Genomic DNA, 21,770 nt, shown 5'->3' with positions numbered 1-21,770 from the left:
AGTACAGTGAAATATACTTAAAGTAAGAAAGTGAAAATAGCTTTTTGAAAGACGTTTCTATTTTTGTCCAGAGCTAACTGAACCTTGTGCTATATTACCTAATGATAAAATAAAATCAGCAGATGGGAATACAAACTTTAGTATAATATTTTATTATTCTGATTATACTTAGCTTGAATCTAAAGAAAAAGTAAAATTAAAAACAATCTCTTTATTTTATGTTGCCTACATTGCATAGAGTGAGTTTGCCTCTAAACGGGAAAATGTGCACAGTCAGGGGCTAAAGTGGGATTGAGCAGGTGGGGGAATCCTAAAATGGGTTTCAATGGCTCAGCGTGGGGAAAAGAATGACAACGCAAAAATAATTTCTATTGAGGACTCAGTAGATTTTATTAATGTGCAGGCTGTGATCAGCTGACCTGCTGCTCTGTGTGGATGTACACAACTGAATTCAACAAGACGTCAGCAGATGGTCATGAGTTGTCCTTTATGTCCATCCTCTACACCAGGGGTGTCGAACTCCAGGCCTCGAGGGCCGGTGTCTTGCATGTTTTAGATATCACCCTGGGTCAACACACCTGAATCAAGTGATCAGTTCATTACCAGGCCTCTGGAGAACTTCAAGACATATTGAGGAGGTAATTTAGCCATTTAAATCAGCTGTGTTGGATCAAGGACACATCTAAAACCTGCAGGACACCGGCCCTCGAGGCCTGGAGTTCGACACCTGTGCTCTACACTGATAGTATTCGGTTTATGCTGTCTTTTTTTGTTCTTAAAGAACAGTGTGTTCTTTATTTTAGCAGACATTCATGTTCCCTCCATTCATCATCATGAATGGATGGAACGGTGACTTTAAAGGACAAAACAACCGAACTAGAATGAGAAAAGGAAAAAGTGTTAAAGCAAAGCTCGGAGATGCAGCATAGGATCAATGGAATGGCGAAAAACAACTCAGAGCTCATTAAGGGGATTATGTTGAACTTCAGCAACTTGAAGCGCGAAAACACTGAAATGCAGGTGCAAAAGCAACAACAAGAGAAAATACATGAAGACCTGCAGCATACGCTTCAAGAAATCCAGAGAAGAAATGAGCAGTTGGAAGGCATGCACAGCAAAGCACAAGAGAAGAAATACAGACATGCTTAAGGCAATTCAGGAGGCAAAAATACAGGAGGCAACATCCAATGAACTGAAAGAAAAGCTTGGAGAAACACAAGCAACATTAGAAGAAGTGAAGCAAAGATGCCAGAAACTCAAGAAAGAAAATGCAAAACCAATTGATGAGCTGAGAGCCCTCATCATGGAGAAAAAGGCCCTCGTGGAACAGCACCTGAAAAAGAAGAAAAAGCGCTTCTGCTTGTTCCACAGGACAAGTATTTGTATAACGGTTTACTTAGTCCCTAAGGACCCCAAAGCGCTTTACACTACATTCAGTCATTCACCCATTCACACACAGGTGATGGTAAGCTACATTGTAGCCACAGCTGCCCTGGGGCGCACTGACAGAGGCGAGGCTGCCGGACACTGGCGCCACCTCTGACCACCACCAGTAGGCAGCGGGTGAAGTGTCTTGCCCAAGGACACAACGACCGAGACTGTCAGAGCCGGGGGTCGAACCAGCAACCTTCCGATTACAAGACAAACTGCCAACTCTTGAGCCACGATCGCCCTGGAGGGACACTGCTGCTTCCCCACCTGCTGTAGCCTTGTCTTCCTCCACCTCTGTTCCATCTTAATTTTCACCTCTCCTCTGCCCTCTTTCTCCCCTCTCTCCTTTTCTCTCCCTTCTTCACCTCTTTTCTTTTTTCACCCTCACCCCCCTACCAGTCCCAGCAGTTGACTGCCCCCTCCTGAGCCTGGTTCTGCTGGAGGTTTCTGCCCGTTTAAAGGCAGTTTGTCCTCCCCACTGTCGCCTGGTGCTTGCTTAGAGGGGATTGTTGGGGTTTTCTCTGCCCTGTGTCTTTCCTTCTTTCTATCTATCCCTTCTTTTCCCCTCTTTTCCCCTTCTACCTGTCCTTTAACCTCTTCTTTACAACTCCCCCCCGCCTTTCATTTCCTCCATCATCTCCTGACCCTGTGTTCACTTTTGAGAGCACAGGGTAGAGAGATGGGGGTGGAACAATAAACACAATTGGCTACATTTTACATGTGTCAGATCAATGTCTTCATTCAAGAATAATTCATCTTAATTATATAAAAAAAGAAATGGGTAATAGTGTGTTTTGTGTATAATATGCATACTATACTTGTTGTATCCAAATCCTAGAAGGAAAAAGAATAAGACAAATAAAAAAATAAAACAAAAATATATTTCTACTTTTTTTCCAGGTCAGTTTTGGTTTTAATTCCTGATTTGTATCAACTAGCAGTTAACCCATATTAGTTCCTTTCAGGTTAATCTAAGTTTCTTTTAGTTGTTTTAACTCTCTGATCGATGTAAGCCCACTCAGTTCCAAAGTAATGAGACTTTTGCACAGCACTACATGTATGGCATCAAGATATAATGGAAGCCCATTGACCCTGGGAGTTGTCTGGCTTTTTAACACCATTCAATACATGTGCAAGTTACATCGGGTGCAGACATTCATGCTCCCTCCATGATTCATCATCTCCACCTTTTAGTTTATACATTTCTTCTGTGTACAGCCAAAACCCTGCAAAACAATCCTCATCGGCATCATGTAAACTTTGATTCTAAACAGCAAATGTTGACACGATATTCACACTGTGAAGTACATTTTCAGAGAACAGCTAGCATGGCCACAGAACTACCTTTTGCGCTCTGTGTAAGTCTGATTTTTAAATGAACCAAAATAACAATATGATTAAATAACACTTGATCCTCTTTGGAACAATGCAGATAAAAGTCATATCCATTAACAACAACACAAGGAAATTTAAGGAAGAAAAATAGAAAGTGTGAAGAAAGTGTCCACAGACTCACTAGACATCAACACGCACTCTTCTACTGCAAGATGTTTGTGGCTTTTCATGATGTCCATTTCAAATCTCACTCAGACTTTGAGTCATTCCACCGATGATTTGCTAACGTGCATAGGTTCAGGTATGGCTCTTCAGTGTTAACTGGCCTCACTTTTTCTTTTTTTACACTCTCTACTGTGATATGAAATTGATAGATGAGGCTACCTAGTCCTTGAGGACAACAAGGTACAACAAGACCACAGTGTAACATTTCAACCACCAAGTTTCACAGCTGGTATTAGGTTCTTTTCCTGAAAAGCTGGTTTGCTCTGATCATCCATCAGATCAGCCAAAGACTTTTCATAGGAAAAGCCTTTGGCCAAGCATGGTCAGATTTGTGTAGCCTCTGTTTCTTGCACTTTGATAGCAGCAGGGGGTTGAATTACCCGGAGATCCTGTTATGAAATTTGGTGCCTTATAGATTTTTCTTTTCACAAAGTACACATGCAAATCTTTTACATAAATTGTGGATTTTTTTTTCAAGTACTAGTATGAATTCTAGGATATTTCGACAGTTTTTAAAATCCATTACCAGCCTCATAGGCATTCACAAACTTTACTCTGAAGCCCTTGTAGAGCTCTTTAGATCCTGGCTGAATGACACCAGACCCTGGATATCAGAGAGTTAAAAAAAAAAAAACTTCCTGTAAGCAAGATCGAATCACTGACACGTGTATTTATGTGAGTAAACACTTCTCCAACAGCTTTAGACAGCTACTTGCTTGTTTAAATCTATCGGAAAAAGTCAATTTGAATGTAATTATAGCTGTTAGTTTTTAGAAACATCTCCCGGTAGTTTTATTTCTATAGTCTTTCCCTTCTTTCCCTTCATACCTTCCCAGGTTTGTTCTGTGTTTTGTGGCTCTCTTTGAATTTCTTGATGATACTTCTCTCTCCAGCTCTTGACACTTTGGAAATGCTTGGATAACTTTGTATATCCATCTCCTGCTCTGTGAGCAACAGCGATTCTTTTTCTCAAGTCTAAAGTGATTTCTTTAGTTTTTGGCACTTGATTTCTCAAGTGACAGCTCAAACACTCGCTGAAGTTATTATACTGTGTGTAAATTAGAAGATAACCCTCAGTTTTAATTTGATTTTACAAACTTTGAGCATCACAGCGTTATAACACATTGCACAGCAGTGGTTTGTGCAATGGCTCGGTATAAAGGTCAGTTTTTTTATTGATCCTGGTCTTTTTTGTTTCTAAACAAAAATCTCCAGGCTGCTTTCTAAAGAAAACTAATATGCTTAGAAATGCTACAATGAAAATCCCTTGCCCTGTTGAAAAGCACTTTGACCCCCTGGAAAGTTTTTTTGACAAATCTCACAGCAGGTTAATCAGTTTGTCCTTATTTATAGTTAATCAGAGTAAGTCAAAGTTTTCAAAAGTGGGACACATCTTTTGTTTTATGTACTTTTTCTTTAGGCCTTAGTTTGTACTTTTCCACAGTGCTGTGACCACATATGTATCAATTTATCCTTTGGACATCCACTTAAAAAAACATTGTGTAGCCAGCAGCTACATTCCTGTTTCATTTGTCAGTGAGACTGATCGTGATTGCACCAGTGAAGGCTACAGTTTCATTGAGAATGATTGGCTCTCCCCTAGCCCTCTACTGTGCATAAGTCAGTCCTGATTCCCATAATGAGCCAGTGAAAGAGATGATAGGCGGGTGGGAGGACACTATTAATCCTCAGTAAGCATGTTGCGTGTCAACCGGCCCTGCTTGGAGATTTACAGGCCTGTAATGGGGGTCAGACTTCTATCTTCTCCGGGTGGTGCAGGCCTCGACTTCTTTTGCTCTGCCCTGGTCTGGTTAACTATTTGTGGGGGAGGTGGAAGACCCCGAGAGCCTTAAATCTATCGGATGTCCAATATTAACCACAGCACAAACAGAACAGTGGTAAACAAAAGGAAGAGTAAACACACTCCCCAAGGCCTTTAGGACAAATATGGACAGTTACGTTCACTGCGCACAGTTTAGGTACAACTTAAATAAAAGAAGCGAGGTTTGTTTAATCTTAAGGGGAACTTTAAGGAGGATTTCTTTTATTTGAAACGTGAGATTAATGGAAAATGTTTCTTTCGCCCAGTCCAGCTGTTGCACTCTTGTTACACAAACCTCAACACGCAAGGAGTAAAGCCATCATCTTTCCCCAGCGTTTTCTGATCTATGACGTCCCAGTCAGGTCCAGCTGTTTGGACACACAGTCCCATCCCTGTCCCTCCTCGGTGTCCCCCCACTTTCCCTTTTGTCTATCCCCCTGGGATGTGTAATCCCTCCTCCAGCACATCATCCACCACAGACCAAGAGGCTCAGCTGCACTGCTGCTCTCTGCTTTTTAAAAATAGGCTGGGATATCAGCTAAGAGACCTGGACGCATCCTGGGGATTGAGGAATGTCTCCACACTTCCCAGAGCCTTGATATCTGCGTGAATTCTCTGAGTAATTGTCTCTGTGTGTTTATGGGTGTATGTGTGTGTGTGTATGAAGATAGATCCTGTATTACTAGTTAAAGAGAGAGGATTTTCTGTCCAGATGAGAGAGTGGACCGAGCTGGAGATGAGCTTCACGGCAGGGGGGTTTCTCAGCACCTCAGATGGTTACTGCTCCGCTGAGCAGCTCCAGTACTACGGTGAGTCCACAGTCATGCTCGTGCTCCTGCTCCTGCTTCTTTCTCTTTGGTGTCTTCATCTACTTTTACTTCTGTTTTCTCTCCAGCTTCTCTTAAAAGAACCACGAAATTGAAATATTAAACACTGCCTGATGGGATTTTTGATTCTTATTCTAAGCTAAATCTCATTCGTGGGGCATTAATATATCTAAATTGACACTGGAAAAAGGAAAAACTGACATTGAGCATTTAATACCTTATGCAACTTGAATGTGTGCAGACATTTGCTTTACAAAGAACTCTCTAAATGATCAGTCAGTGCTACTGTAAGGAGCTCAAAGGGAACATCATTTTTCAGAGCCAGTCTCCATATAAACCTGTAATCCACAGAATACACTGTCAGTGTTTGTATAGGGATTATTTCTTCAGGAGAAAGCAGTTACTATGGACACCGTTCACAGGATTTTCTTCTGGCTCACCTGAGCAGATGAAATCCAAACAAAGTACGAAATTTAGTGCGACAAGTATTAAGAAGGAAAATGTGGTTTCTGCTGTCACTTCTGCTCTAACCAAATCCCCCTTTGTATAAATTTCAATTTGTACTTGGAGAGGTTCTGAACTTCCTTGAAGGTTTTGGACAGTTTAGCATTTTTCAATCTGCTGATCTAAACCTTGCTGGCTTGAAATGAACATTTAAATCAAAGAGAGAGCAGAATTTCACAATTTCTAGACAGCAAAATGAGCATCCATGCTGCGTAAGACACTCGAGACTTGATGACTCTTCTACTGCTTTATTATGTCTACAGATTTGACACTGTGTACTGGTCACACAGACTGACATTAAGTAAGTGGGCCATAAATATCTTATATTGTTACACGCTGATATACGACTGCCTTCTGTGTGCAGTGCAGCCTCATTCACTCTGACAGCTGATGAATGAACGCTAAGCCTTTATTTACGGCGTTTGAGAACTCAGTGACATGGAAAAAACAGTTCTTGAGGGGGATCAGCCGGCTCACTGCCTTCGCGACATGCAGAGAGGCTGAGCGTGCATCGGAGGATCTATTTATACTGACATGTATCATCAACAAAGTCTCCCTGTTGTCTCCCCTCCTGCCCTTTGGAGAAGAAGAAGAAGGAGGAAGGGAGGGAGGAGGAGGGGGAGCTGCGGGGGGTGCTTTGCTGGTGTTGTTTGGCTCCCTAGCGTGCGTGGGATGGAAGGGAGGCTGAGGAGTGTTTAGACAGCGTTCAAATGGTTTACAAACACTGCGAACCGCAGCTCAGTCACACAGTGAGAAAGCAAGGACCACCCCCCCACCAACCCCCCAGTTCCCCCTCCACCCCCCACCAAGCCAACCCATCGCCAAGTCGGGTAAAGACAGGAAACATCTGCAGGGAGAATGAAAGCGAGGAGGGGAAATTAAGCACAGAGAAGAGTTCATTAGTAGGCTTTCAGCTGATCAGAGCAGGGACATTAGTCCACTAAATGTGAGCTGCAGCAGCTCTCAACATGTTCTGTCATTTATCATCAAACATGCTTGTAATATAGGCTCAGAACTCCTCGGGATGCTTTCGAGGAAGCCTCAGTTACGACTGATGATTGATGACACGCATGGGGTCTCTGAGGAGAAACTGACCACACGCAGGGTGAAGTTTTTATGTTGCTAATTTTTGAGGTCACTAAAAGAAAGAGTTGGGAATAGGAATGGATTTTACATAACTATGATATAACTATTCAGATTTGTCTATTTGCCAAAGATATAAGTTGAATTACTTCCTGAAACAAAGGTAGCTCTAACAATTTTATGTGTGATGATCAATTTACTCAAAATGGGAAGTCAACTCTGAAAATGTGACTCAAGTGGAGTCATCAGCATGGTTGGGACTGCTCGGTTGTTATCTGACACGTACAGAAAAGGCTCTCATTCATGCAGGCTCTACAAGTCACTCTCTGTTTCCTTTCATCCTGTCTTTGTTGTAAACTAACTTAATCTGTTGCTCACTCCATGCATTGTGAAGGAGTTTAACACTTGTCAAACCACACTGAGTGTTAAAAGGCAGGATATGGCGACCTTTGCTGCTTTGATTTATTTATTTATTTTTGAATATTGTCTCCTGGAAATTCCTCTTTATGTGGATGTGCTACAGCATCACTGCAGGATGCCTGATTTTCTGTCAGAGCTCGAAGACGTACCTCACGCTCTGCACAGTACTGTGCAAGTCTCAAGCCATTCTTCATTTGTTTATATTTTGGTGGGAAAAGGGGAAAAAAACCTTTGCAGACACATTTAAATACAGTATATAATGCAGTATATAAGGCAAAAATAGAGTTTGTACAATTTTGCTAACCTCTAAAGTTAATATTTAGTATGATCATCTTTTGTTCTTTGATACAGCCTGAACTCTCTTAGGCAGCTTTCTTTAAGTAGACGTCAGTAATAGTTCTTCAGGCTTCTTTGAGGATGTTCAAAGTTCTGCCTTTTGTTCTGTTCTCTGTTAAGGTGATTCCCACACTGCTTCAATAATAGAGACGTCCGGACTTTGGGGAGACCAAACCTTGACTTATAATGTCCCATTTTATGTTTTTAAAAAAAATCCCAAATATGCATTTACTTGATTTGGATGAAAGTCTGATGATCATTTTGTGCTTTCATGATTCCATTCATTTTGAGAAGATATCCAACACAACTGGCTGAAATGCCACTCATAAAACCATGACCCAGCCTCCACCATGTTTCACAGATGGCTGTACATACTCACTGTTGTACCTCCCTTCTGACCTCTGAGGTATACTCTTTTTTTCTGCTCCACTTGGCCAGTTCCACATTTTTAAGGACACCCTGCACGCATCATGCCATAATATGCCACTTTTTCAGCTAACAGCTCTTTGGGAATCACCTTGTTGGACATTTATTGTAGATTTTGTAGATTTTTGTGAAAGGCTGCTCTTAAAAATTGGTTACTGGACTGAAAATGAGTGAAAAAGCAGCCAATATCCAAAGCACTTTGAAAGACTTAGAAAGCCTTTAGAGCTATTGGCTAAGGCCACTTTAATACAATTACAAGCAAAATGTAGAGAAATGAGGTGTGGCTCAAGACTTCTGCACAGTACTGTATATAGCGATACACATTTTACTACTATATATACATATGTCTGTGAAGGTTCTCAGTCATCCAGGTCATCGTAGTCTAAGGAGCTTGGAAAGAAAAGCGTCTGGACTTCTTTAAGTTGCTTGAAGACGTTTCACCTCTCATCCGAGAAGCTTCTTCAGACGCCTTAACGCCCACTCACATCCTGGGCCTTCTGACCTCAGGAAATCACATGATAGGGTGGGGCTAGGTTTCACAATGAGTTCACCTGAAACTTTGGCTGAATGTGACCTGCACCCGTTTTCACACCTTGGCTCACGTGATTAGGTAGAGGATCATTAGGGGGTCCTTTGTCCCTCTTAGGGGGATACTCCCACAGGGCTTAAATCTGAGACTCTTTACCATTTGATCTTAGAACTGAAGAAGCTTCTCAGATGAGAGGTGAAACGTCTTCAAGCAACTTAAAGAAGTCCAGATGCTTTTCTTTCCAAGCTCCTTAGACTACGATGACCTGGATGACTGAGAACCTTCACAGATATATGTACATATAGTAGTAAAATTACTATATATACATATACTCATTTTACTATCATGTGTACATATACACAGTTTAGACACATTAAAATCAATGACCTAGTCCTTCCTAATCTTCATCCAACATGTTTTAGCCCGAAAGTTCCCATTTCCTGAAACTCCTGAAGGTTGGGTGGGCTCTCTGTTTAATCAGTGCATAACAGATCCCACAGCAGTCCCGGTCGAATAGTCCAGCTGTACTTTAAGAGGCTGCCAGTGGTCACACATGTTTTCTCAGCGGAGTCAGTGCTCGCAAAACACAAGCGGTTGACCCACACTCTGACATGTTTTAGGTCATCCCAACAATGAACTGAATGAATGACGGACTAAATGAAGAATCCAGAAAAAGGGGATAAAAAAATAAAATAATAATAATAATAATAAAAAAATCCTAAATGGCACTGGGAGTTCTCAGCTGCATCCTGTTTCAGCAGTCTGAACAAGTTCACAGGGTCTCACTCTCAGCTTTTTATTGTATCCCATAAGAGCCATTAAAGCAATCACGAGTCACGTAAAGTCACATTCCTCTGAACGCTTTTTGACTTCGACCAGCGTCACAGAGTTTCCTTAAACGTTCATTCATGTTTCAGTCACGCTAGTGTAATCACTTATTCCCTGTAGGTTAGATGCTGTATGTGTGTGAAAGATTTACAACATTTGGAAAGAATATTTGCTATACCTAAAGTCATAAATCTTACACCATGGCACTTGAGCGCTATTTAAGTGGATCACAGCCTGATGTAATCATAACAATATCCTACATACAGTCAGGAGGCTGTAGTGACACAAGGAGATGCTAGGGATGGTCCAATGTGGTGACGCAGGAAGGAAAGAAGAAGAAGAAGAAGGGAAAAAAATGATGGAGTGTTATGAATTGTGAGGACAAGTTGCAGCACAGGTGTGTGATACTATAAGATTACCTTAAGCATGATCCTGTATTTCACTTAAAACCAGCTGTTTGTCTCTCATCATTTCATCATCGTGACTCCAGATAAAAGTTCATTTGTTCCTAGTTAAAGATAGCGATCTTTAAAATGGGTGATCTATGTTAGCTCAGTTCCCAAAAAGTTAGAAATCAATGAAAATGGAATGCAATCCTTTGAAAATCTCATAAACTGATATTTTATTCACAGTAGAACACAGAAAACATATCCAAAGTTTAAACTGAGAAAAATTACCATTTTAGGGAAAATATGATCTCATTTTGAGAATGATGGCAGCAACATGTGTCAGTGGGATTGGGTCAACAAAAGTATGTGGTACTAAAATGAAACAGCTGGAGGCTAATTTGGTTAACTGGCAACAAGTCAGTAACATGACTGGGTATAAAACCTGAATCTCAGAGAGGGAGAGTTGTACAAAAAACTGCATCTATAAACTTTAGAGCAACATAAAACTGGTAAAAAAAACTCTGAATATCTAATCATCTTCAGTACATGTTATCATCAAAGGATTCACAGAATTTGGAGAAATCTCTGTGCACAAGGGACAGTCAGCGTTGGGTGGTTATGGTCTTCGGGCCTTAACAGGCGCAATGCCTGTGAAGAAAATTTACTGTGTCATCCACAAATGGAGGTTAAAGCTCTGTGATGCGAAGCAGAAGCAACATGTGAATGGGATTCAGAGAGTCTGCCGTCTTCTCTGGGTTGAAGCTCATTAAAAAAATGAACTGAGGCAAAGAGCAAAACTCCTTTTCTGGAAATTTGCATAATAAAAAAAACCCCACAACAACATAAGCATAAATGAGGCTCTGTCCCAACTTGTTTTAAGACGTGTTGGTGCCATTCAAAATGATTTTATTTTTTTCTTTACTTTTGATGTTTTCTATGTTCTGCTGTGAACACAACAGTAGTGTATGAGATTTGCAGATCAATGCATTCTGTTTTTATCTCCATTTTACACAGTGTCCAACTTTTATTGGATTTGGGATTGTCACAAAAGGTTCAGTGATTTGTCACAGCTGCTGAGCACTGCAGCTTTTAGCAAATGCTACTCCAACTGGAATAAAGGGTTCATCTCCTGGTGGATAATTCTTTAACTGTGGATTAATAGAGGTTTTACTCCAGTGACCATTTCCTTTAAATGTCATGTTTTATACTTGAATCATTTCTCACAGTTTAGCACAACCAAGGGAATGAAAATCTGAATACAAATTTTGCACGTATGGGTTTAAACTGCAAGGCCACATCAAGAAGTCAGCTGTCCGAGTAACGTATTTCAAGGAAACCTCATTGTGTTCGTTTCAAGCTCCATATTTCCGTTATTGGACTCTACTAGAGAAGCTTTGAATCACACTTGTCTTATACTTAGTTTATCATCTGTCTGAAACAAGCCACCCTTCCTTCAGTCAGCTTTCTTCTAACTGGCCAACCTTGACAAACAGAAAGCAGAACTGCTCTGTTCACAGGTGGACCTGTGACTTATGTGATCCTACATCAGTGTCATCTCTCATCAACATACAGAGCCAGTTAAAACTTTTGACCCTGGACTTTGATTTCAGATATGCTGGCTGACCCCCTGGGCTATCCCCTGCAGGACCCTGACCTCCAGCTCCTCCCATACAGCCAACAACAGTATAGTCCCGCCAACCTGCCCTTCTCCCACTATGGTTCTCCACCCTCCTCTGCCCCCTCTCCCTCCTCCTCCTCCTCTTCCTCGCAGTTCTGCAACCCACCATACCACTACAGCCCTCACTGCCTGGAGGCCGCTTGCGATCCGAGCCCCGAGCCCCACTGTGGGGGTCTCTTTACTCAGGGCCTCGGATCTGTAGGACTGCCAATGGGGCGGAGGTCCCGGATGGGCTCGGGTGGAAAGAGCAGAGGTCAGGATGAGCTGTGTGTGGTGTGTGGGGATAAAGCATCAGGATACCACTACAATGCTCTTACCTGCGAGGGATGCAAAGGTATTTATTTGATTGCTTTCTGATCTTCATATTTTTCTACTTCTTAGCGTCAGTAGGTCATGTTTTACCTTTCGCTACAGGATTCTTCAGACGCAGTGTCACCAAGAAAGCTGTGTATCACTGTAAGAGTGGTGGTAGCTGTGAGATGGATATGTACATGAGGAGGAAGTGTCAAGACTGCCGTCTGAGGAAGTGCCGAGCTGTGGGAATGCTGGCTGAATGTAAGGCTCAAACACAAGAAACTGATTGACTGAGGTTGTAATGTAATCAGAGAAATGATTAGTGAGATTCCAAAAAACAATATGTCACTTTGTGCTTGTGCAGAAAGTAATACTTTTTACCCGCTCTTCAGGTCTGTTGACTGAGGTGCAGTGCCAATCCAAACGCCTGAGGAAAGGAGGTAAAAGCAGAGGGCAAGAGGAAGAGGAGAACACAGACAGCAGGAGAGTCAGCTCTACCAGCAGGCTACCCGGACAGGTGCGGCACACCTGTGCTCGATTGGATGATTTCCTAACTTCAGAGTTCGAGGTTCAAGATTCTTGTGCTACATGGGCTAAACGAATTCAGCATAGCAGCAAGAGTTCACATAAAACACAATATACAGGAACAACTTTAACAGCACCAATATGGGCGAATTATACAAACGATTACATGGTATGCTAATTCATAAGGAAATGAAAGTGCCAGAGTAGTGCACAGTGATAATAAAGTTTATTTAAAGCCTGGAGGGAAAGCTGGCAAAATCTTAATAGACTTATCAGTATAACTGCCTCCTGATTAAGGCACTAGCTCAGACTCCAACTACAGCATTTTGTTAAACCCATGTATGCAGAGTAGGTGCTCTTATGCTCGTCAGACAATGCCTTATTCTTTCTCCTGCTACCCCAGTGCTGTTTAAGTGCCCAAGAACAAAACAGACCAAATTAAAAGCATAATTTAGATCTGTAAGGAGACTTTGCAGCTTTATGTGCCTTGTTTTAGGAGTATATTGCTCAATTAAGGCTTATAGAGGCATCAAATTGCCTTAAAATTGCATGCAGCCAGTGGTAAACAAAACAAAACAAAACAAAGAACAACCTAAAATTGCTCCTAAGAATCTATAATTCTTACTTTGGCTCACCGGGCACAGTCTCTAAATCTATAGATTGTCTTGCTATCTGCACCCTGAGATCTGAAGGATCACCCAGGAAGAGTGACACTATTCTCCCCAGACATTCAAACCTCCTGCATGTAGTACAAGAGCTGAAAACCCAGGATTAAACCTGAAATTAATTTTGCTAAGCCTCAGATCCTGTGTAGTGGTGCAATCCTTCGGTGTCCTTAAGCTATGCTAACTCAGCTTTCTATGCCATTAGCCCTCCTGAGGACCTGCTAGCCTTTTTTATTCTTTTTCTGCCTGTCCCGTTTGTTCTTTAGCCATCAGAATTGTTGTCTGAAGGCCAAGAAAAATACCCAACGGATTTACTTTACCAAGTGGATCATCACGGCCTTGCCGTATTGGTCCATTTGATCGACTTTTGTTATTATTATTCATTTTATTTTATTTTCAGTTGTTACAGATGGGACAGACATGCGGGATAGGAAAGGGAGAAAGAAAGAGAGGGAAGGAAAGAAAAACAGAGGGGAAGAGGGAGTGTGAGAAAGGGCATTTAAAGAGAAAAAATCTCCTGGATCACCTGTTGAGAGAAGAAAAAAGAAAAAAAAGACCCATAGAACATAGGTCTTCCCTGGATCCGGCATCAAGCTGGCACTTTTGATTGACCGGTGTCATGGCAGGGTGTATGTCAACCAGATGTGGGCCAGGTCTGGCAATGATGGCACTATTTATGTTCCTATTGTCCTATTTTAGTTAGAAGACCCAAATGCCATGCTGCAATACTATACTGCTATGGTAGCTAATGTTTCAAATGCAGGTTTGACAGGTTTGTGAGTGTACGCTTCATCCAAAACCTAGTGACGGTTTACTCATCTTTACCAGTGGGTGGCTATAGCTCAGGCGGTAGAGCAGGTCACCTACTGATTGGAAGGTTAGTGGTTCGATCCCTGGCTCCTCCAGTCTGCATGTCAAGAGTGTGAATGTGTATGAATGGAGTCAGGACGCACTCAGTTTAGAGAAAGTGTGTGAGTGTGGCATGTTGTATTGAGCACTTTGAGTGATCTGGGAGAGTAGAAAAGTGCTATAAAAGTCCATTCACTGTCTGAACAGAGTTCTGGCACATGTTGTTATTACATGGCTTGATTAAGGTACACATTAGGCTGACATCTGGGGCCAGAACTGAAACTGTTCTGGGCCAGCACAGGGCCAGCATTGTGTCTACAACTGGCCTGTGTCTGCACACAACTTACACATGGCCCACATACCGCAAAGAAGAATACCAATTTTGCTATGTGGGACTGAAAGCGCACAATGTGCTTTGAGGTAGCAGCCAAGAAAGGTGTAGTTTGTGTCTGTGAACACCTGTGTGGATCAGCGCGCTTGTATTCAAAAGGTTTCTCCATGTAACGATCTGCTAGAGGGTGTGGAGAGCCATAGCTCCATACCCCAGGGCATTAAGCAGGCATGGAGGAGATCCAGACCCCAGACATGTACAGGCCCCCAGAGTGCGAGAGCACAAGGAGGACCATTGGCTTGGTAACCGTGCCACTCTCCTGGGGAGAGCTGAGGAGAGCCCCAGATGGGGGGTCACCCAGCAGCCACGGAGCAGAAGCCAGAGGGGGCTGCAGTGACGTGCCTGCGGGCTCTGCCGGCAGCCAGCTGCGCCAGAGTTAACTGAGCCAGAGGCCTGAGGGGCCCCAACCCCTCGGAAGGGGCCCCCAGGGCAAGCAGCCACCGGGAGTGAGCCTGCCAGCCTTTTTATAAATAACAAAAAGGTTGCTCTGATTCCTGCTGAACATCTTACTGGCTGTTCTAACAAGACTTCCAAGTCCATTCTCACCTGATGTCTTTAAAGCTTCTGAACCAAGCAGCAATGCAAAATGGTCATGCAACTAAAAAAAGAGGCATTGTCTCAGTGAAAAAACCCCTGCTCAGATTTCACTATGCTTAGTGGACAAAGATGATTTGCTGAACCTTTTCAGTAAAGCATTAACATGGTGCGAGTTAAAATGTCCTTCTTTCTTGTGAAAACCTGAATTGTTACCTCCTCATTCTGATGTATCTACTGGGAAGCATTTGTAGGTACATATTGTTACATTGTAATTTCAGGTAAAATACATTGAAACTCCCCTGAATTCTTTGGTAATTACACCCTTAATCACAGGTCACATTATAAAGTGCTGCCTTTATATTTACGTGACTCAAAACATGAGCCTCAAAGTCAACCACCACCAGCCCAGCAGCTGCTGAAGGCCTTCTAATGAACGAATCATAGCAAACTGTTGCCATGGCAACTGCTGGTGTTCATGACGTAAAGAAGCGTCAGCCTGATGGTCAGTCGCACCACTTTGGTTCATACTGAAATAGTATATATAGGATATAATAAATATAATCACATTTACTTGCATTTACTCGGTTATTTAGTCAATGATTTCTGGTTGCATTGCTATTTCAATATTTTTTTCAAACCCAGAAAGGCTGAAATATCACAGACTCTTCCTCTGCTGCCACCAGGAGGTTCAAACAGTCATTAGACGGACTGAAATAAAATGTGTTCCAGCTATTCACACAGCTCTCAGTATCAGCTTTAAAAGTCTTAGGCTCCCCTCATTATTGATCTAAACTGTGTCTAGTCTCTCACTGTGTAATCATGAGTGCTTCTTTGCAAATCTGTGTGCTGTGCTCGTTTCCATCTGCACCAGGCTTTGTCTGCCAGTTTAACCCGAGAACAGAAATACATCGTGGATAGGATGGTGGAGGCCCATAGGCTCTACAGAGGTCAGGACAGTAGCAATTTTAGGGTAGGTTCCAGTCCAGAAACATACAGTGCAAAAACAGTTTTCTTGTTCTCATCTTGCTTTTGTTGTGTGTGCCTTCAGGCATTTGAGTGGCTGTGTCCAGAAGAAGTGGAAGGCCTGTCTGATGTAGTATCACCCCGCCTACAAAGGCTGCTGCAGTTTGCCAGGACAGTGCCAGGTGAGATGAAAGAGGGAAGGTGTCAGCTTTATAATATATTTGCTTGAAAAAGAAGCAGGATAAGAGGATCAGAGGGGAGATGTTCTCCCATTTAAATGAGACAAAAAATACAGGAAAGTTACTATCTGCTTACAAGCTTCAAGAAAGTTTCCAGAATCTTATTACCTACATTCTCTTCTCAGTCCTCAAAATTGAATCAGTATGTTTCTGCTGGCACAAGAGATACTGGTTGTAGAAATCTCTGCTTTCTCTTGAATATAATAGAAGTTAATGAAACTTTCCTGCTGGTGCTTTGCAGCAATATGGCTTTCCAGAAATCATGATCCAGTTTCTTAAAAAAATAAATAAATAAAAATCCATAGAGCTTATTGTTAGTGGTTTCGTGTTGGATCTATTTTCTTTCTACTATCTACATCCGCCAACCAAACGAAACCCATAGCGCGCTAATCTCACAGCTCAGTTGAAAGAAGCATGGGGATTATTGTTTGCATCTACATGCTTGTGTGTAATTCTGGGCAGGGCCGTGTGGAGATGTTTGAAGGGACGGGTGCTCAAAGTTTAAAAGGGGCTCAGGCTGAATAACAGCAACCCACATTCATCAAGAATCTAATATGGAATTGCTGCATACAATATCACTGTCATCAGGTGGGGACAATGAAAAGCAAAACGTAGCCCATGTTTTACCTGATGGGGTACAATGTTCCTGTTGAGGGGTTGCTGCTGCTCCTGCTGCTGGAAAGCAGGGCAAGGAAAGGGGCAGGTGCCCCCTCTGCCCCCCTGCGTGCCTGATTCTGGGGTTTTCAGAGAATAGTTTTAACATCTTGAGCCAGATCTGCTGGGGTCAGATGTTTGAAACACACAGCACAGTTGAATGGTGTATTTACCGGAATCCTTTTAAAGCCTTTGTGTCATTTGTAGGAGTTTAATATTTATTTTATGATACTTAATAGATGTCCACTTATTATTATTACGTAAGAAGGAAGAACGGACAAGGACCCTTTTCTACAGCAACCCATACAACTTTGTTAAGGGCCTTTTTGTCGAACAGAAGAGCGATTGCCTCAAAATGCCCATAAAAGACCTGGAAGATCATCTGAGGAAAACTTACTCTGAGCATCGGAGGCAGGAGCCAGTTACTATTCCGAGTGACATGCCGCCTATCCAGGCACCAGAACACCAAATGGACATAAGACCACCTACATGGAGTGAAGTGGAGAAGGTAGTGAAGCAGGCAAGAGCAGCATCAGCTCCACGACCTAATTGCATCTCATATAGGCTCTATAAAAACACCCCACGAGTCCTCAAATACCTGTGGAAGCTGATGAAGGCAGTGTGGCAGAAAGGAGTGATTCCAAAGGCTTGGTGAAGAGCAGGAGGTATTCTGATCCCTAAGGAGAAGAACTCCTCATCCATCAGCCAATTTCGCCAGATCAGCCTGCTGAACGTAGAGGGAAAGATCTTCTTCAGTGTCTTGGCCCAAAAATCTACTTTCCTGCAAAGAAACAACTACATTGACACATCAGTGCAGAAGGCCGGCATCCAGGGCTTCTCGGGATGTCTGGAGCATGCCAGCGTCATCTGGCACCAGATTCAAACTGCCAAGAAAGAACAAAGAGACCTTCATGTGGTCTTTTTAGACCTTGCCAATGCCTTTGGGTCAGTTCTGCACGAGATCTTGTCGATGACCTTCAACTATTTCAGCGTACCAAACCACATCACAGGACTGGTCAAGACCTACTTTCAGGATTTACAGTTTTGTGTGACAGCTGAGAACACCACCACAGCCTGGCAGCACCTGGAAATTGGAGTTATGGCAGGCTGCATTTTTTCCCCTCTGGCATTTATCATGGCAATGGAGCTGGTCATGCGGGCATCTCAGTGGGTAGTGGGAGGTGAGAGACTCATGAGTGGCCTTCGTCTTCCTCCCATTAGAGCCTACATGGATGACATGACCATCATTACAACAACAAAACCATGTACTAGGCGATTGCTACAGAAGCTCCAGGAAAACATAGAATGGCAAGAATGGAGTTTAAGCCAAGTAAATCTCGCAGCATCTCCATCATAAAAGGAAAACTGACAGCCGAGCAATTCTATATCAGTGGAGAACAAATTCCAACCGTCTTAGAGAAGCCCATAAAGAGCCTGGGACGGTGGTATAACGCAGACCTCAATGATACGTGGCAACTAGAACAACTAAGGCAGAACTTGGCTAATGACCTCAAGCGGATTAACAACACTGCACTCCCAGGGAAACTGAAGCTCTGGTGCTTCCAGTTTGGGTTATTACCCAGACTACTGTGGCCTTTGACAATGTACGAGGTCTCACTCAATCATGCCAATCGACTAGAGAGGCTAGTGAGCTTCTACGTTAAGAAGTGGCTCGGACTTCCCAAATGCCTCAGCAGCGTCGGACTCTACAGCGACGGGATACTGTCATTGCCTATCCCTAATCTGATAGAGGAGTTTAAATGTGCAAAAGTGAGGCTTGAGATGTCACTCACGGACTCCCGGGACCCAATAGTGAGAGGCACTGCTCCCACTGTAGCAAAGGGGAGGAAGTGGACCCCAGCCACATCTGTGCTACAGGCCAAATCTGCTCTTCAGCATCGTGACGTGGTGGGTCATGTCCAACAGGGCAGAGGAGGATTTGGACTTAGAGCAGTAACACCTCGGTGGCAACAGGCATCTGTAACAGAACGTCAAAAAATGGTGGTGGAGGAGGTGCGTCGACAGGAGGAAACAGCCAGACATGCCAGAGCCGTAGCGCTGGCCAAGCAGGGTCGCTGGATGAATTGGGAGAGTGTGGAAAAGAGGAAACTCTCATGGAGTGAAATCTGGGGAATGGAGTCTAATAGACTAAGTTTCATCATCCGATACGATGTGTTACCTTCCCCAATAAATCTGCAGCTGTGGTTGGGAAAGGACCCATCCTGCCCCCTGTGTACAGTCCCAGCCACACTCAAGCACATCTTGGTTGGTTGTAGGACTAGCCTTACTCAGGGCAGATACACATGGAGACACAACCAGGTCCTCAGGTGTCTAGCCGAGAAAGTTGAGTGCAAAAGAAAATCCATCAACGCTCAACCTTTAACGAACCAAGAGGAGTGTCAGCTGTCATCAACATTTGTCCGGGAGGAAGCCAAGTCGAGGACAAGCCCCTCAAACCCGGACCTGGGCCCGCTAAAGGTTGCCAGGGATTGGCAGATGCAAGTGGACTTGGATCAGAGGCTAATTTTTCCTACAGAGATCGTAACAACTACTCTGCGACCAGACCTCGTCCTTTAGTCTCAAAAACTCGTGTACGTCATTGAGCTGACGGTACCATGGGAGGAAGCAATTGAGGAAGCATTTGAGCGTAAGAAGCTGCGGTATGCCAACTTGGCAGCTGAGGCAGAGGACAGAGGCTGGAAGATCAAGGTGCGCCCGGTGGAAGTGGGGTGCAGGGGCTTTGTTGCCAGTACAACAGCAAAACTGCTTAGAGAGATTGGGATCAGAGGACAGGCGCAACGGCAGGCTATTAGAGAACTAGCTAACACTGCTGAGAGGACCAGTCACTGGCTATGGTTAAAAAGGGCTGACATCACTTGGGCAGCTAAGGCAGTCACCTAACCGTGAGAGAAAAGAAAATATTCCGCTCTTCTCCCCTCTGCTCTTCTTCCCTTTTCTGGGAGGCAGTGGGGAGGTAGAGCGTAGAGCCCGATCCGGCGGGGAGGTGTGGGAAGCCAGATCGGGCGCCCCCCTTCCGGCTCTCCTCTCTGTTCTCTCCTATCTTGTCCCTTTTGTCTTACTTCTCTCTATCACCTTTTCTATCCCTTTGAAGAAGTTAGGCTCCATAAATGCTAAAGAGGTAAGTATTATTTCTCAGTTGCAGTGAATAGATAGGAGAAAATAAACTGTAGAAAACTAAACAGAAGAAAGAAGAAGAGAAATAACAATTTAGCATAAACCAGTGACACACTCCGGAGCCTGATCAACCCTGGCAGGGCCTCCTTGGATGAGGGTGTCTAGTGATAATGGCCGAAACACCCGATGAATCCAAGGTCCACTACTGGCGATGTGTCCCAAATCTTAATATGATAATCTAGATCAAATCTCTAATCCCAAAAAATGGCAGATTAGCTTGGGTAAAAGACTGAAAGCTGAGGCACACAACGATGTGTGCTGCTGGTAAAGTTTCTGGGCTGCCTTTCCTCATAACAGCCATCCCTCAAGATTCTCGCCATTTAAAGCAATGCATTATCAGGGACTACAAATAATTCCTTTTACTGAATTATTATAGCCAGTGTCTGCAGGGAGGGACTTTGATATCAGTTCAAAGTTATACAAAATGATTCTGTATTTAAAGAATTAAAACAACAATAGCAACAAAGAATTATCTTCTCACAGGTTTTGACCTCCTGGATTTCTCAGACCAGATTTCTCTGCTATCCATCTCTTCATTGGACGTCATGTTCCTGCTCTCTGCCCAGCAGTTTTCCCACAACCCAACAAGCCCCAGTCCAGGTGAAAAAACCACCAGGAGAGAGAGGAAGATGATGAGACACAAGTAGACAACTGTATGAAATAACCATTCTTTTTTTTCTCTCCATTAATCAGTACTGCAGCTTTTCAGTATGTCAACACACAGCTTTCTCAGAGATGTAGAATCAAAGGAAAACATCCACAGCAGGGGACTCATTGGTTCAGGTGGGTACACACACACACACACACACACACACACACACACACACACACACACACACACACACACACACACACACACACACACACACACACACAGACACACTCCTTAGTCTGACAAGCTGTGGAAAAATTGCTCAGACAATGAATGAATTAGATGTTTTTTTCCACATTTGCTGGCGTGAACAGAGAACAGTGAGGATCTCTTTGCACCAGTGCTCAACTTCTTCCACAGCATGGTTGCGCTGCGGGTGACGGAGGCTGAGTACACCTTGCTTACAGCCACAGCGCTGCTCTGCTCAGGTCAGACCAGGAATAAAATCAGCTGTCAAGTTAAGAACTGGCAAAGCAAAGCTCCTGGGATGCTGTTGTAAAGCTGTCTCTGTCTTTCTGTCCCTGTCTGCAGACCGCGCATCCCTGCAGGCAGCCAGCTGTGTTGAGAAAATGCAGGAACTGATCCTGGACCTGCTGTCCAGGTTGTGCGGGGCCCAAGCTGGAGCAGCGCGAGGAGGAGCGCAGAGGTTTGGTCGCCTGCTGGGCAGACTGACGGAGCTGCGAACCCTCTGCCACAACTACCTCCTCCTGACAAGACAGCAGTCTGGACACTGACAGTGAAGATGTGCAAGAAATTATAAAAATCTTCAGTCTTTTATGTCTTCACTTCAATTCAAAGACTTATTTGTACAAACACTGTCTTAGAATGGTTCTGATTGGGTATAAATGGGACAGTGTAGGAGACAGTTACTCAGCTGTCTTTGTTTTCTCCCCTCAGTCCTGAGTCATTAAGTTATTTTAGCCTCTATAACAGGACTAAGATGCACTTGTGGGCTGCTGCAGTTTGTTTCATC

General features: G+C 43.4%; 1 protein-coding gene across 1 annotated transcript; it reads left to right on the top strand.

The window, feature by feature from the left end:
- Positions 1 to 5,368: 5,368 nt before the first annotated feature.
- Positions 5,369 to 21,742, top strand: nr1h5 (nuclear receptor subfamily 1, group H, member 5). Its single transcript, XM_063463391.1, has 10 exons — positions 5,369 to 5,622; positions 11,766 to 12,167; positions 12,248 to 12,388; positions 12,520 to 12,644; positions 15,966 to 16,064; positions 16,143 to 16,239; positions 20,629 to 20,745; positions 20,839 to 20,928; positions 21,112 to 21,225; positions 21,329 to 21,742. Exons 1-10 carry the CDS (start codon positions 5,475 to 5,477, stop codon positions 21,529 to 21,531), a joined length of 1,536 nt encoding a protein of 511 aa, XP_063319461.1. The 5' UTR covers positions 5,369 to 5,474; the 3' UTR covers positions 21,532 to 21,742.
- The last annotated feature ends 28 nt before the right edge of the window (positions 21,743 to 21,770 follow it).

This window comes from Pelmatolapia mariae, linkage group LG20 (assembly GCF_036321145.2).
Source record: "Pelmatolapia mariae isolate MD_Pm_ZW linkage group LG20, Pm_UMD_F_2, whole genome shotgun sequence".
In the NCBI taxonomy this organism is placed as follows: Eukaryota; Metazoa; Chordata; class Actinopteri; order Cichliformes; family Cichlidae; genus Pelmatolapia; species Pelmatolapia mariae.
Note: the sequence above shows the minus strand (reverse complement) of the source record. Positions and strands in the feature narration are given on the sequence as shown.

Coding starts and splice junctions, on each gene's coding strand:
- nr1h5 (XM_063463391.1), top strand. CDS start 5,475: ATGAAGATAGATCCTGTATTACTAGTTAAAGAGAGAGGATTTTCTGTC. Junction 12,168..12,247: donor TACCTGCGAGGGATGCAAAG/GTATTTATTTGA, acceptor CTTTCGCTACAG/GATTCTTCAGACGCAGTGTC. Junction 16,065..16,142: donor AGGACAGTAGCAATTTTAGG/GTAGGTTCCAGT, acceptor GTGTGCCTTCAG/GCATTTGAGTGGCTGTGTCC.